Source organism: Apiospora hydei, assembly GCF_038363865.1.
Source record: "Apiospora hydei strain CBS 114990 chromosome Unknown utg000006l_segment0_segment0, whole genome shotgun sequence".
NCBI lineage: Eukaryota > Fungi > Ascomycota > Sordariomycetes > Amphisphaeriales > Apiosporaceae > Apiospora > Apiospora hydei.
Genome location: NW_027117365.1, coordinates 5135649 through 5151287, shown reverse-complemented (window position 1 = coordinate 5151287; position 15639 = coordinate 5135649). Strand labels below are relative to the sequence as shown.

At 54.4% G+C, this 15639-nt stretch overlaps 5 protein-coding genes across 5 annotated transcripts; 2 read left to right on the top strand and 3 right to left on the bottom strand.

The window, feature by feature from the left end:
- Positions 1-188: 188 nt before the first annotated feature.
- On the top strand, positions 189-965 carry PG997_008887 (uncharacterized protein; the record flags this gene model as incomplete). The annotated part of the gene is made up of 1 exon (XM_066813202.1): positions 189-965. One exon carries the CDS (start codon positions 189-191, stop codon positions 963-965), a length of 777 nt encoding a protein of 258 aa, XP_066668544.1.
- Positions 966-1936: 971 nt separating this feature from the next.
- PG997_008886 (glycoside hydrolase family 18 protein) lies at positions 1937-4164 on the bottom strand (the record flags this gene model as incomplete). Its single annotated transcript, XM_066813201.1, has 2 exons — positions 1937-3487; positions 3553-4164. The coding sequence occupies 2 exons, from the start codon at positions 4162-4164 to the stop codon at positions 1937-1939; spliced, it is 2163 nt and encodes a 720-aa protein (XP_066668543.1).
- Positions 4165-4214: 50 nt separating this feature from the next.
- PG997_008885 (uncharacterized protein) lies at positions 4215-6080 on the bottom strand (the record flags this gene model as incomplete). The annotated part of the gene is made up of 1 exon (XM_066813200.1): positions 4215-6080. The coding sequence occupies one exon, from the start codon at positions 6078-6080 to the stop codon at positions 4215-4217; it is 1866 nt and encodes a 621-aa protein (XP_066668542.1).
- A 2101-nt stretch (positions 6081-8181) lies between these two features.
- PG997_008884 (D-arabinitol 2-dehydrogenase) lies at positions 8182-12086 on the top strand (the record flags this gene model as incomplete). Its single annotated transcript, XM_066813199.1, has 4 exons — positions 8182-8579; positions 8632-10077; positions 10711-11077; positions 11169-12086. The coding sequence occupies 4 exons, from the start codon at positions 8182-8184 to the stop codon at positions 12084-12086; spliced, it is 3129 nt and encodes a 1042-aa protein (XP_066668541.1).
- A 421-nt stretch (positions 12087-12507) lies between these two features.
- PG997_008883 (Bcnmd3) lies at positions 12508-14151 on the bottom strand (the record flags this gene model as incomplete). Its single annotated transcript, XM_066813198.1, has 2 exons — positions 12508-13993; positions 14075-14151. 2 exons carry the CDS (start codon positions 14149-14151, stop codon positions 12508-12510), a joined length of 1563 nt encoding a protein of 520 aa, XP_066668540.1.
- Positions 14152-15639: the final 1488 nt, after the last annotated feature.

Genomic DNA, 15639 nt, shown 5'->3' with positions numbered 1-15639 from the left:
TGAACTAATGCGGGAGGCCGTTCAGGGGGGCTGCGCGTTTGATTTGATGCTGGAGGCCTACCACTGACCGTTTGTTTTCCTTTCCCGCAGATTTCGCCCTTATCAAAGGCAATTGCCCCGAAGCTTTTTTCTTCTTCTCTAAAATAACCATCTGGCGGTCATTGCAGCTGCTTCAGTACTGACCTACAATGTCAGTCCTCCGCCCCTCCAACCGAACCCCAACCTTCCCCTTTCGCCTCAAGCTTCTACTATTCCTTGTCCTCCTCCTTGGAGTTTTCATCCACCGCTATACAAGACAAGCGCCTTCTGATCAGCCTGAGATAACCCCTAAAATGGAGCGTGATGACGTTTCAGACACCTTCTCAACGACAGTCAGTGGCGACACGATCTTTACACCACCCACCTCCGTTCTCTCCAGTGGTTGTGACCACTCCTGTCCATCAACAGTCGATTGCGACACGATCCCTACACCATCAACCTCAGTTCTCTCTAGTGGTTGTGACCACTCCTGTCCGCCAACCATTGTTGGCGACGAAGTGTGGGACGGGTGCTGTTTCCCAGCCGTGCCATGGCCCGGAAACACCTATTTGATAATCGAGCAAGCAAGCGGCAGGCCCATCGTTCGCAACAGAGATGGCGGAATCGCCCTCGGGAATCCATCCGAAGCATCGACAAGCCCCGCCCACTCCCGATGGTTATGCGTCGAGGCCAACAACCATTTCGGCTTCCAGAATCCCCAGTCCGGTCGCTACTTCGGACACGACGGCGGAGACATACCACGAGCCACAGCGTGGGGATTGAATGAGTGGGAATACATTATGTGGCGGCCACATCCCAAGGGAGGATTTCAGCTACTGAGTCTGTTTTGGATGCATTCACTCAAGTTGTATATCGTCAGTGAGGATGGAAATGCGCTGGTTCGACGGATGCATGGCACGACACTCTTTGAGTTCAAGAAGCTGTAAGGACGTGATTCTCTAGTTGGCTACGGATTATTTGAGAACATGTATGATGATACAGTGGAAATATTATGGGATGTTGCCAGTATTCTGTCTTTATGTGTTGCCTGTTAGCATTTGGTGCTACGATGCACCAAGTGCTTATCACGACAAACAATGGTAACTCCATGGATGTATTTGCTTTTTCTTCAGTTTCGATACAATAACCAATTCGGCCTAACAGAAACGGAGAGCAAACTGCGCGAGTTTGACGCGGTGAAGCTGACAGCTGTCTCGTAGCCTCATTGAGATGAGCACATAGATCTTTACTTACTGGGTCACTAGGTCGCCGGTGTTTTACATGAAGCCCGTTTGTTACCTGGGAGTCAGCAGCCATGGATACTTCGTACAGCGCCAATCCCATCCTTTTGAAACCTATCAGAGTTCCTACTGAGAACCGAAAGGGTACTGCTACGAGAAGCCACAGCTGGGCACCTGGGGTATCCGCTCTCCTATGCAGTACAGCCCGGGCGCCGCTCAAAAATGAACCATATATATCCAGATACGATAGCAATTCATGGTGTTTGTGCAGTTTGGGCTAATGCGTTATCAACAGCGCGATATACTGGTCATCGAAATGCCACCCAGAGACCTCCTGCCACATGGCGGTTCACAATTTAGCCTTGGACTGGGTTGCTGGGTCGTCCATGCTGCTCAACTTGAATATCGGTACTGGCCGTCTTTTAGTCGTGCTCCTCAACTCTTTTCTCTTTTCTATATCTATTTGTTCTCGATCCAACGCCAAGAGAGCCCCTTTGAAATAAAACATGGCATAGAAACAGAACCAAAAAGACACCATCATTATCATAATCAACACCTTCGTCGCCCTCAAATCATAATCAATACTCCTCTAACTATTGCCCATTGATCGACTCCTCCCCGTACCTGTTACAAAGCACCTTTTAATCATTGACATTGCGAGTACCCTGGGCATTAGGTTAGCAAGATGCAAATCTTCGTAAACGCCGCTCGGGACTTTGGCACTCACACTCAGTTTGGTAAACACAAGTAGCCGGGGGAGCACATTGGGTCGGCCCCGTGTAGCCGTTGCCTCCGCACTTGCCCCACTGCGCCACGACACTGGGAGACGAGCTCGGAGTCGCCGACGTGCTGCTTCGAATGGACATGGTGGTGCTCGAAGAAGACGTCGTCGTCGTCGTCGTTGACGACGACGTGAGCGGAATAATGGAAGAAGAAGAGGAGGAGGAGGAATAGGAAGAGGACGTCGTCACATTCACCGGACCGCTGCAAAACGTGCCGTTCATGACCGGCGATGACTTGTTCTGCAGCGCGTAGTAGACGGTCTCGACGAGGTCGGCGTGGCCGTCGTTGCCGGAGAGCCAGTAGAAGGCGCCGGCCATGCCGGTCTTGCCGATGGTGTAGTTGAGCTTGGAGGCGAGCGAGACCTTGTCCTCGAAGGAGACGAAGTTGCCCGACGGGCCGAGGGCGTAGGCGGCGTAGTAGTTCGTGGGGTCGTGGTAGACGGCGTAGCCGTTGCCGGGGTTCATGATGTCGTCGTACGACGGCAGGACCGCGGCGCCCGCCGCGTCGACGAGGCCGCCCGTGAAGTTCTGGCCCAGGCCGCAGGTCGACCCGGCCGCCACGCCCGTGTAGACGCGGCCGTAGAAGGGGATGCCCAGGCGCACGCTGTGGGAGCCGCAGTTCTTCTTGTAGTGCGCCACGGCGGTGGAGATGTTGTAGCCGGCCCCCCGGGCCTGGTACCACGTCATGTTGCGGACGGGCGCCTGGTGCGCCGTCATGCCGCCGGGGTTGTCAAAGGCGCCGTGCATGTCGTAGGTCATGAGGTTCACAATCACCCCGTCCACGCTGCAGACGGCCTTGGCATAGTCGCTGCCCTGGCTCCCTATGATCTTGTCGAGCCCCGCCGGCGCCGCCACCGAGATTTGCCGGGTGGGCATGCGCGCCCGCAGCGCGCTCAGGAAGTTGGCGTACTGGTTCGTCAGGTCGGCCTGCGTGTGCATGAGGTCGTCGGGCTTGTGGGTCTTGGTCCAGTTCAGCTGCGCGTCGTTCAGCCAGAGCTGGCTACGGTCCGGGATGGGTGGGGGCACCTGGGCGCCGTGGATCCAGCCCGGGTACTCGTAGTCGATGTCGACGCCGTCCCACCCGAAGTAGGCGATGAAGTTGTTGACCGAGTCCAGGAACGAGTTCATGCCCTGGCCGGGCGACGTGGCGTAGGCGAAGTAGGCCGAGTCGTACCAGCCCCCGATGCTGAGCAAGGCCTTGAGCTTGGGGTTGACCGCCTTCAGGTCGTGCAGGACGTACATCATCTGCCCGCAGAAGCTGCGCTGCCCGTTCACAAGCGGGAGCTGGCTGACATCGAGCAGAGTCCGGCAGGGGCTGGCCCGCCCGGCCGCGTTCCCTCCCTGGGAATTGGTGCAGTTGAGGACGGGGCATTGCTGGCCGCCCGCGTACCCGATCCAGGGCGCCAGCGCGAGCCACTTCTGTCCTGAACTGTCGGAGCAGAGGTTCTCCTGCGGCACAGCTAGGCAGGTGGTGTTGACGTTGTCCGGCCGCAGGGAAATGTCCCCCACACGTCCGTGAAGTCGGCAAAGAAGCCCCATGTGTTGGAGTTGGCCGGGTCATAGTAGTACGACACGGTGGCGAAAGCGTAGTTGATCGAGTCGATCTTGGACACCTCCGTGTTCGGGAGGGGCTGGAACTTGCTTTTATTGACCGTCCAGATGTTCCAGTTGGCATAGTACGCCGACAGCTCCTGGCCGGGCGCGGGGAGGTGCCGGGGCGTGGGACTCGGTGGGTTCATGATTCCCGGGCACTCGGGAGTCATGGGAGGGATCATGGACACCCGGATTTTCCAGAAGAACAGGTCGATGATGAGGTCCAACCCCGTGAACCAGGACTTGCCCTTTTCCACGTAGCAATATGGTTTGTCATCCGTGCAATAGCCCTCGCACTCGCCCAAGTTGAGATAGTCCCAAGCGTGGACGGTCCCCCCGGTCTCAAAGGCGAAAATGAAACCAACAGTCACGTGGAACTCAATGTCACCTCGGAGAGGGAAGATGTCAATACTAAAGTCATCGCACGGATTTATATCGATCCCGATGGCTTCCAACCCCTCGGCAAGAGGGTCCGGTGGCTCGAAGCCATCGAGGCAGATACCGAAGTCGATATCTATCGACGTGTCCATCAATGAGTCCGCCATATCCACCAACTGATCGTCGTCGTAGTCGTTGGATGCTAGCCAAGAGTCGTACTGACTGGAACCGAAGTCGGCACACAGTGTGCCCCGACTTTGAAACACAGGATGGTGCCCGGAATCGGGGCGCAAACTTCGCAACCGAAACACTTTTCCGTGTTGGCACTGGTTGACGCGCCGTTTGCGGAAATCGCCGTCTCGAATGAAAACGCTTGATCGAGGCTGCAATCCGGCTCCTCCCGTTTTGCTGCTTTGGCACGTTTGGACCGCTTTGGGCGGGAGCTCAAGAGACTGGCACCCGCCGGGCTTCGCTTGTGCATGGGCTGACTCGTCGTCGCGTTCTTCGAGTTGAGAATCTGGTACATCTTGGCGACGCAGGTCAGGAACGGGTACGAAGTGCCGCAAAAGCATCTGCTGACGTCCGTCGGGGCACCGGCCGAGGTGATGTTGCAGTAGTCGGCCCTGGTCTTGCCGGTATACGCCGTCTCCAAGCCGGCGATGAAGTGGTTGGTAGCTTCAAGCCCCGACAGAGTCTGCTGGCCGCCGCTGGTCAAGAACATGGGGTACAGTTCGTTCATGACGGCGGCAGCGCTGACATTGGACGGGGCCGACAGGTAGGTTTCGTACTTTGGCACAAGCGTCGAGTCGTTGCTGTGGAAGGCGTTGACCAGAAGGCCCAGCAGCTGGTAATTCACCTGGTCAGGGAGCTTGACGGAAATGTCTCTCTGGAGACACAGCTTCTGGGCGCCTACTCCCACGGCCGAGCAATCCGCCACGGGATTGAGTGTGATAATGTTGTCCAGGGTGGTGTTCTGGGACAGCGCGATGGAGGCGCAAGTATCATTCGGTTGGACATAGTACGTGCTCGAGCTGAGCGAGGCACACGGCGGCACCATCAAGCTCGTGCACAGGGGAACTCCGATGCTGGAGGGCAAGTGGGTGCAATCCAAGTCCGGGTTGTAAGCCGTCAGAGCTTGCAGTCCAATCTGTGCTCGGGCGGCGATGGAGGCGCAGGTGTCACCGTTTGCTATCTCGGTGAAAGCAAGGCATCCAGCTCGGCCATCCCGGGTACAGAGCGCCGTCGCGTTTTGCAAGTTGTTGCAGGCCAAGTTGGGGTTCATGACCTGCAGCTGGTTGAGACTGAGGGAGAAGTTGGCAGCAATCGAGCCGCAGGTATCGTTCACAGTCGAGATATAAGTCGTGTTGCAGGAGAAGGGGAGAGAGTTTGTCAGGTTCATGCCCTGGATGGCTGTCGGCATGGGTCCCGCACTCGAAGACGTGGGAATCCCGCCGCTGGTCGAGCTCGACATGGGACCGCCAATCTTGGAGCTGGACGACGAACTGGGGATGGATGCAGACGAGCTGGATGCGCTCGATTTCGAACTCGCAACCGTAGGGGGCACCGAAGTCGACGGAGTGGGCTTGGAAGTCCGGCTGGTCTGAGAACTGGTCGTGGGCCTACTAGTGCTGGAGAAGGACGAGGTGGTAGGTGGTGCCCCCTGATAGCAAAGCTGTTGGCCGACCGCGAGGTTACTGCAACCAGAGTTGATTTGCGGATTCAGGACATACAGCTGCTGCAGGGTCATGCTTGGGTTGTAGCGCGCGATGAAACTGTTGCAATTATCCCCGGACTTGACGGCGCCGTACTGGGAGCAAGCTGTTCCCTGACCTTGGCTCTGACTTTGACCTTGGGAGTTGCCCACGCAGACAACCTGACCGATGGACAAGGGGCAGTTGGACGCTGAAAGCGGCGGGTTCATCGCGTAGAACTGGTCGCTGCTGAGGCCATGAGAGGTGTAGATGGACCAGCAGCTGTCTCCCGAAACCACCGTATAGGGTTGAGAGCAGCTCGCCGCAGCCAGGGAGAGGCTGCATGCCAATAGTAGCAAGAGTTCCATGATTTTCATGGTGGGAATCACCAGCAGGATGTGATGTGGTAGAGAACGAGAAAAAGAATGTAATGTGACCTGTTCTGTGTGGTGATCTGGTGATAATAGACCCAGGAGAGTGCGGTAGGCTTTATATATGTACAATTGCAACCGTGTTTTCCGCAACTTGTGTTATAGACGAGAACGAGCCAAGAGCCCCCGTAGAAGACATACCTAATCTACTCTACCTGCAGACGCCCAAACCCAGTTCAAGCCTCCGTATCAGGCTATAGGGAAACAAATATTCCAACCTTCCTCGTGCCTCCAATGCACTTCCCGAAATCCATTCTATTGGGAGTTTAGCTTCTTCGCCCTGGTTTGCTACGGCAGAGTAGGTCTGCGTCGGGAGTGGCGTCCCGCCCGAACTTGGTCAAATAGGGGCTAGCTACAGCTTAGTTTAATTATTAGAGGCTCTGCATGCGTGGTCTGTGAAGGGCAAAATGGGAAAAAAGCCAACACTAGTACAACTCTAAGCCGCAAAAGCTTCATCGAGCCAGTCATCTAAGCCTTATGGCTGGCGTGCTAAAGGAGTCGGACAATACAGCCGACAGAGCTTGAGCAAAGCTTGAGTAGAGACCCCTGGAGAGGTCTAGGCCCGCCACCGAGGGCAAACTTGCCATTTCCCAAGTCTAACGTGATTTAGTTGCCGGAACTCAATCGCTGTTCGTCTCACGTGGGATGATTCTCTACCACCCTCTTCCTGAATTCATACATGACCATGACTAGTCTCCAAACAAGCTCCTCGGGACCGTTGGCGTGGCCGAGCCCACCTGTGCCCGTTTGGCGTCGCCCAGGCCTCTCCTTAATCAACTTCTCCTCAACCTCGCGATATCCCAGAGCCTACCCCGGCCAAGCCTAAAGATTAGCATCGTGGAAATGAATCTCCCTCGTGAAGAAGACAGCTCGCCCACCGAAGAGAGATCGGGACTCTCGCGCCGATGGATACCCTAAGGAGATCCAGTGAAAGTGCAAGGGACCATGCCTGGGTCAACATCAACTGGGACTTCCCACGGATTATCTTTGTTCTCAAGGCCTTGCCACTTAACAAGGTACCAGACAGCCCGACCCTTTTCCCACTTAACAAGTAATCTCTTTGCCTGCCAAATGTCCTGCTACGCGTCGAGTGGCACCGGTGTTCCGTTCCCATTGGCAACATCGACTGCGTCAACCGATCCTGCTTGGTTTTCTCAGGCGGAGTCCGATGTAGCGGAATCCTGATTCGTACCAGAAAATAAGAGTGTTTCTATTTTACTATCATGAGAAAAGTTGGCCGTTGCTTCTCTCTCTCGAAAGGCCCGACTTATCCACCAGCTCTCTGCCCACATACTAGCCATATTCCATAAGTTAGTCACACCAACTACCAGTTATTCAAGGATATCAGACTCAACTCACGGGCACTGCCGAAAGCTTGACTTCCCCCGGAATTCTCAGTTTGTAATCGCGTTCCCATATATTGTAGAATCGCCGCATCCTGTTCCTAACACTCCAAGTAGTGAGTGGCATTTCCCGTCTTGTCTAGCCTCCCTGGTGTGGTCACTCCGACGACTTCGGCAAAGTGCTTCATCGTTCGCATATTGCAAGGATCGAATCCGGAAAATCGTAGCGTACAAGTCGATGCACCCCTTTACATGCACACCCCTACCGAATTTATGAGAGGATATCTGTACCATTTGTAGTGGGTAATACAAGTTTGTGTCATGCCCAATACCCAACATAGTCCTTTGGTATGTCGAGGCCTTTCAGGTTGCAACTCCCCCTCGTCTGTCTTAGTTGCCTGTCAGCATCAAGGAGTACAAAAATTCAACCTGAGTCCAGCTTTTCCTCCGTGCTACGGTGCACAGAAGATAAAAGTCTCGTAATAACATATGTTGTGCCAGGGCATTATGTGACACTGCGTACTTGGCGTTTGACACAAGGCCGAGTCGTTCCGGCTTATGGCACCCCGGGTCATACTTAAATGCAGTTGGGGTGGCTCCGACTCTTATTTGCTTTACTCCTGTCGAGATGAAGCACTCAACTCTCAGTTTGCCAACCGTATAGCTAATTACACGAAACCCAGCACCCAAGACACCTAGCAGCAATGGACACCGATGACACCAGTGAAATTCCCTTGAATCCAATCGGAGCTCCTAATGAGCAGAGACAAAGCGCCAGCTCAAGGAGCTACAGTTGGACCATCGAGATTGTCGCTCTATCCTGCAGCGCAGCCGCCCTGATAGCGCTAATCATTCTCCTCGCGCAAGAGGATCAGAAGCCACTCGGTGATTGGAAAGCCCTCTTTTCCCTCAACACGGTTGCAGCCATCCTCTCCGTCGTGCTCAGAACGCCACTGGCGTTTGCGGTGGGATCTTGTCTTGGCCAGGGAAAGTGGTCATGGTTCAGCAAGCGCTCCGGCCCAGTTGCCATCTTCGCCGCCATCGACGAGGCTAGCCGTGGACCGATGGGAAGCTTGCAGTTGCTGTGGCGACTGAAAGCTCGGTGAGTATCAGCGACAAATGCTTTGTGTCTCTTTTACTCATTTCCAATATAGCCACTGGGTCTCTCTCGGTGCCCTGATCACGCTTGCCCTTGTCGCCATTGATCCTTTTCTTCAAGCAATAATCAGTTATGAAGGAAAGTTAGCTCTGGCACACAGTACAGGCGTTTCGTCTCTCTCTTGCGCCTTAGAACTAGATATTGGACTACTGGAGGCCACCCAAACATCATCACCCCCGTACCATGGCGAGACAGGATTTGTCTGGTGTAAACCGTCAAAATCCAATATAGGCATGTCGACCAGTTCCATGATAGGTTTCGTGAACAGTTCGACTTCCAACCTGGCCACACCACCCTTGATCACCTGCCAGACTGGAAACTGCACCTGGGCAGCCTACTCGACATTGGCTTTCTGTAGCTCTTGTTTCGACGTTTCAACCCTACTGAAGAAGAAAACGGGACCGGCGCCTGATGGATACTCTGGCTGCGACCCTTCGATATCTTCCTCAGGACAAAATGTTACATTCTATACCATTCCATATGGTTCTAGCGACATCCTTTACAGTAGTTGGGAAGGATACAGAGGCGCGTATGGTGCACCCTGCAAGAATTCATCAGTGGTCGGGCAGACTCTTGTTCGCCCCAAAGACACCTACAACCTTCAGGGATGGGACACTCTCATAGCTGCATTCGTTTTGCTACGTCCTTCTGAAGGCTATTTGGAAGGGGAAATACCCTGGGAGAACGACGTCATGACTGCTACCGAATGTGGTCTCCGGCTGTGTGCCAAGATTTTTCAGCCAAATGTGACTGATGGACAAACGCACGAGACCTTACTTTCCGACACATTCGAAAGAGTTCCCGAGTCATTTGACCCCCTCTGGGAGCAGAGTCCAATAGGGAACGCCACAGTCCTTGGGTGGATTAATGACGACTTTGGTAATTCGCTGCACTCCCGAATTCCCAACACCACATGCGATATACTGGACAGACATGATTTACAACTTCGCATACCCAGTGCTGTACTTGCATCGAATGAGTTACAGCGGACCTTTATTGTCACACATGCTTCTATCACGACAATAATCGATGAGATCCTTTGTGGATCCCAGCGAATATTTGACGCACTTAACGGATCCACCAGTTTTAACAAGTCATTCGAAAACGCAGCACGCCTGATGTCGTACCAGATACGTGAGCTCGATGGGGCTAAGGTATATGGCGTTGCTCAAAATTGGATTGTCTACGTCCAGATACGATGGCAGTTCATGATCTTTCCAATCGTGATAGCCATCCTGGGCTCTGTCTTCTCGGTATCTGTCATGCTGGGCTCCCGCAAAGACAAAACTCAGATCATGAAAGGCAGCATGCTTGAATCGATGCTCCATGGTCTCGACGAGGAAACTAGTATACAGCTGAGGAAAAGCAAGGTGAAAGAAAAGATGGAAAAGAATGTCATTGTGCAACTAAGAGATGGGCCTGAGGGGCTACGACTTCAACCGTATGGCGTGGCTTCCCATGTCAGCAGCAACACTTCCGCAAGCAGGCCCGAATGATTCTTCCCTCCAGCAGAGTTGACGCGTGCCTGGTTAGGAAGGAACGAAATGCCTTGGTTTCAATTGACAACAGGCATTTACTCTAGGGTATGGACAGCCCTCGTTCTGAGTTGCCAGGCATGATGATATTATCTTGCGCCACACAAAGAGAAAACTAGATAAGGCGATGGCTTCATCTGCTTAAAACTTGATAGCTATGTATTGTGCCATGGGGTTGACTTGTTTGAAGTGATTTGAAGGGAGGGGAACCGTTGCTGTCAACTTCTGCAGGCCTGTGGAAACCCAACAACACCTGCTTTTGCCTCTGTTGAAACAGGAAGCTCGAACCCGCATGGCCTGGGTTGTTCGATTCAGAAGAATACACAACAACAGCGGATGAGGTAATGAAGTAAAAATTTAGGCATCAGCACATGGAAAATGAACAATACATAATGTAACGCAGTCCCCACTATCTCGAGTCCCAGCTTTCCCTTCTACAGATACGTCAGGTTCAACATACCTGACACAACAAGTACAACCCACATCCGTACGCACACACGCACGAAAAGAGGTACACCTGACGTAACTTCAGCATTCAGTCACCATGGCAGAGAACCGTGGTTCGAGCTGGGAATTTTCAGCCGATCCACCCTCTTCTCCCCCTCTGGAAACCGCCCTGACGTAACCGATCCCAACCATCAGCCATCCACCTTCCGAGCCCCATCAACTGCCCCCTCGGAGTCCGACGAGCTACTTACCGACGCCACGGACGATGTAGCAGTACGCGAGTATGTCCTGCAGGACGTGGAGGAGAAGGCACGAATTCTGTACTTGGAGATGGAGAGTGCCGGTGCCCATGAAGACACAGACAAGTCCACCGAGCCCGCTGACGGTAGCAAGGACGACATGGCGCTTGACGAGGAAAGCGATAGCGAAATCCCAAGCGACAGCGATGATGATGAGGAGGTGAGTATGCTGCCAACTATAGACACATCGCATATGTGTGTGTGATAGAGGCACGTATGTGGAGAGAAAGAATCGCTAACTGAGGGGATAGGGGAATATCATACGTGAGGTGAAAAGAATGAGGCGCGAACTGCAGGAGGTAATCGACCGGTCCCGTCGTACCCTCGCCTCGGTCGGCGCAGACGCAGGCCCAGCACCAGCACCAGTACCAGCCAACAAGAAGAGAGGAGAGGCTCTCGTCATCATGCAGAACTGGCAATACATGACGCCGTGGGACCAAGCCAACGCTGTCGCCTGGAGGGGTCTGTACGACGTCAATATGTATCCGGCATACCTCAATTTCGTGGTTCAAGGTGGCGCTCGAAACGTGTTGATGCCATGCAACCAGCCCCGGCCTCTTGGAGGGGACTCCGCAGGTCCCATGGAGACCGGCTCAACTCTCGTCGAGAACAACAACGAAATGGAAGTAGAGGATGAGAGTCAAGGCAAAGAAGGGGGCGGCGGCAACGTGAGCAATAGCGAAAACAGCGAAGATACGTTGCATCCCAACCAAATCGACTGGCTCGACCTGAGCGACGAGTACCGCGCCCAGCTCTTCCTCTGGGGCCGCTGGGCCGACGCCGTCGACCTCAACGTGCCTGCCTACCTGCGCCACCTCCGGCTCCGGGACGAGGCCAAGCACCGGGACTACTTCGACGAGATCACCCGAAACGGATCCGCGACCCAAGAGGAGCTGCTGGAGAAGCTGAAGCAGTCCCAGGAGCGCCGGACCGCCGCCAACAGGGACGCGACCCGGATCCACCGTAAGAAGATGAGAAAAGCGGCATTCCGGCAGCCGCCGTGGAGAAGAGGGCGCAGCGACCCGTATCATCTGAGAAAAAGCCCTCTTCACCGTCACCGCCACCGTCTTTGGCGGACCTGCACTCCCAGATCGTTGTGGCCCCGCCGTGTTGGGACGAAGTGGATGGTTGCTGCCGATCAAGAGGCAGCAACCCGGATCAGCAGATGATTCAACTACGCTTTGTCTAGATGGCTAGGTGGAGACTAAGCGAGATTGCGTGGTGTCTTGGAATGAGCGATTGTTATCGATGCGAATTGGTGGTGGGGAAGACATCTGGCATGTCTCGCTGCACTGTCTGTTCTCTACTTCCCGAAAGGGGCAAAAATCAGACCATCATGGGAATGGAGCTATAACTCACTGGAAACATATACAGCAGTTGTGTGCCATTTGGGGAACGATACTGGGCGATGACTCTAGCTCTTGTTAGCCTCCTTTTGAGGCATGCCTGCATGTTAGAGCAATGGACGTTCTTAGTTAAGAATACATGTAGATAAAGAGACAACATCTAGCAATATGAAATGGTATCGTATGATCTTCATGGGAAATTTATTTCATTCTGCATTCGTAGGGGCTCTCAACTTTGGAGCATCTATTGCTGGTCCTCTAGGGCAAGCTCATCAAAGTCATCAAGGAGTTCGTTCATGTCCACGCCGGGTACATCTTCGTCGTCATCCTCGGTCTCTGCTATGCTCATCTCATCGGCTGCCTGCTGCTTCTTCCTCTCCTTGTACAGTTGCACACCATGGCGGAACTCTTCATCCTCCTCAATATCGCGCAGGAACTGCTCGAAATCGCGGTCCATACGTTCCTGATCGGCCTTCTTGGGCAACAGCTCGCCCTCGTCCTTGGCCATACGCTTGACCTTCCACTGTCGCTTACGGTTGCGGCGGCGGTTGGGGTAGTGCTTCTTGACGATCATGACATCGGGGATCCTCGACGAGTATGTGTTGGACTGCTCGATGGCATCGAACTCGGGGTTGTTGAAGTTTGTGCCCGTGAGCATGTAGCCCAGGCACGAGTCGCCGGCATGCAGCATGTTGCCCATGTGTGTCCTGGCGAAGTAGACCTTGTCGTTGACGCCCAGATCCGAGGCCTTCGCTACCTGGACATCGGCCAGGATCCATTTGCCGTTGGTGGGACCAGAGGGCTCGATGTCCATAACGATAAACTCGACCATGTCGGGGGCTTCGGCCAGCGTGCCGAACGGGGCTCTCCAGTAGGTGGGGGCGCTGATGTCGGCCGTCTGCAGGGTGTTGGGGTCGAAGACGTTGATGGAGGTACCGACACGATAACACAGGGCCAGGGGCGAGATGTTACCGATCTGCTTGGCCAGCTTGATGGGGAGTGCGACCAAGTCGTCTTTGCAAATGGGGATCAATTCCACGGAAAATGTGAATTTGTAGGACTTAGCGCCCGTGTGGGAATCTTGGGAGATGAGCTCCTGCGATTTCTTGGAACGCACGGGAACCACTGAGGTGAGGAAGTCGACGAACTTCTCGGCGCCATTGCGGGCTGAGAAGAAAAAGTCGATACCATCCTTGGCTTCCTTGATGTTAATGGTGTCTTTGTGCGCGCCGTGCTTGAGGATCAGCTGCTCCAGATACAAGAATGTCCGCTTGTGGAGGACCTTCTGCCGCACCTGGACACAGGCTCGCCAGACGTTGGCTGTGTAGGACTTTGCGCACTCGGGGCACTGTTGCCAGGCGACAACATAGACGACCTCGAAGGATTGTTGCAGGATGACACCGTCGGACACGGAATCTTGGATGGTCAACTTGATCTTGATACGACGGGAATGCGGTTCTGTCCAAATGAAACTGGCGTCTATTATTCGGACTTTGTGCAGACCTCTGAGCTTCTTGAGACACAGCGACAGCAGTTCGCGGGACTCTGGGGCGGCGGACACCCAGGTCTGAGGGGGGAGCAACCAGCGGTCGCAATCTCTGCAGAAATGGACGGTGGCTTCACGCTGGACGCCGGCGGAAACGTCGATGTTGGTTTTGATGCAGTCGTAGCAAAGGGCGTTTGTGCTGTTCTGGCCGTCGATGGGGGCAGCGCATTCGCAACAGAAGATACTGTATCCGCGGAAAGATGGGCATGTCAGTTGGGGGTTTTCACCAGTTTGGGCGATTGGAAGGCGATGGGTTGCAACCTACGTCGCTCCGCCGGGCGCAGTCCCCTCGTGGGAGGGCGCAATGGAGATGGGCGTATCGATATCCATTGAAGACGACATCTTGGGCGAGATGGCTTCGGAATGGACGGGATACTGGGTATTGGAGAAAACAGAAATGAGTTGGACGGGAGATGGGTTGGGATTATCGTCGCCCACTACTCGAAATGCTTTGCACTGGATTATGCAGCGGCGCCCGATTCTTAAACTTATGGCGGGGAAACGTCACTTTCGCATTTCGAAAATTATTTGCCCCTCGATTTGATAAGGCGGATAAGTGAGAAGAGTCAGAGGCAGCTGTGGGGGCCTTTTGGGGCGCTGAACACTGGAAGGGGGGAGTCATCGACGCCCTGCCACATCTTATCGCTGCAGGCTAGTGGTTTGTGGCTTGAACGCCAGCAGGCCACAGGCGGGCTTCTGAGTGCTGAGCCGATTGTCCAAGTACCTCGACTGAGCAGGAAAAAAAAAGAGTACCTCTCGGTTGCGCACTAAACACAGGACCCATTTTCAATCTTCACCACCCCCTGCTCGAGTCCACATCCCCTAAGCGCCCGCGCCAAAAGATACTCGGGTACCTAATCCAGTCTGCCAGCCCCAGCCTTTTGCGCGAAAACGCGCAGTTGCATTCAAGCCCCCAGTTTTCGTGGCTCTGGGATGCAGCAAGCAATCTCAGGCCGTCTTGAGCGTGTCAGGATCCCAGCCTCCGAGTCCCAGCCAGCAGCATTGTTGCCAGCTGCCGGCCAGGTTCCTACTTTCTGCAGGCTGGAGGGACCGCCCGAGGAACTTGAGTCCAGTCTCCAGTCATAAAAAGATCTCGCGCGACTCGAAGCGGAGACTGAGCAGTAGGCGAGCGAGTTGTATGACTGCTTCCTCCAAAGCTGCTGACAAATACCCACCACATCTTGCCTTTGTCTTGCATCTCACCTCGCGTATCGATCTTCAGCTTTGCTAGGCTGTGTGACCCATACATCTACCATCTTGCAGGCCACACCGAGCAGCGCCAGAATCTTATGGCCGACGATAGTCGTCGATGCCGCAGCGTTTCGGTTGCTTGCTTTCTTGGATGGATTGATTGCGCGCCCCGCTCTGTCTCTACCAGTATGCCGCATTTGACCCGTGTCCCATGTTTGCAATATTTCGCCCGCCTTGATTGGAAACCTGCCTGACTGCCTCGGACTGCAGCCCTGGCGACTCAGAAATCCTACCATCAAATCGACCCGATGCCAGCGCAGTCACCCGACTAACCAACACCAACCCCGCACCAGGCATCTTGGTTACATCGAGTCAGAGCCGGCAGTTCTCCCAGGTGGAGATTGTCTAAATCGACCACACCGCATGCATGCCCTACCAACACCGTCCAGCCGTCCTTGCTTCTGGAACTTCTGGAACTCCCGCCCGCCTGGAAGCCATTTCTTGAATGCTGGACGGCGCCGGTCAAGCAAATCGCTTTGCTCGTGAGATGTAGGGTACGAGTGTCTCGCTGCTAAGCCTCTGCGTTTCTTCATCTACACTCCACCACAACCCATCTGCGACACGATCATGGTGGGGCTC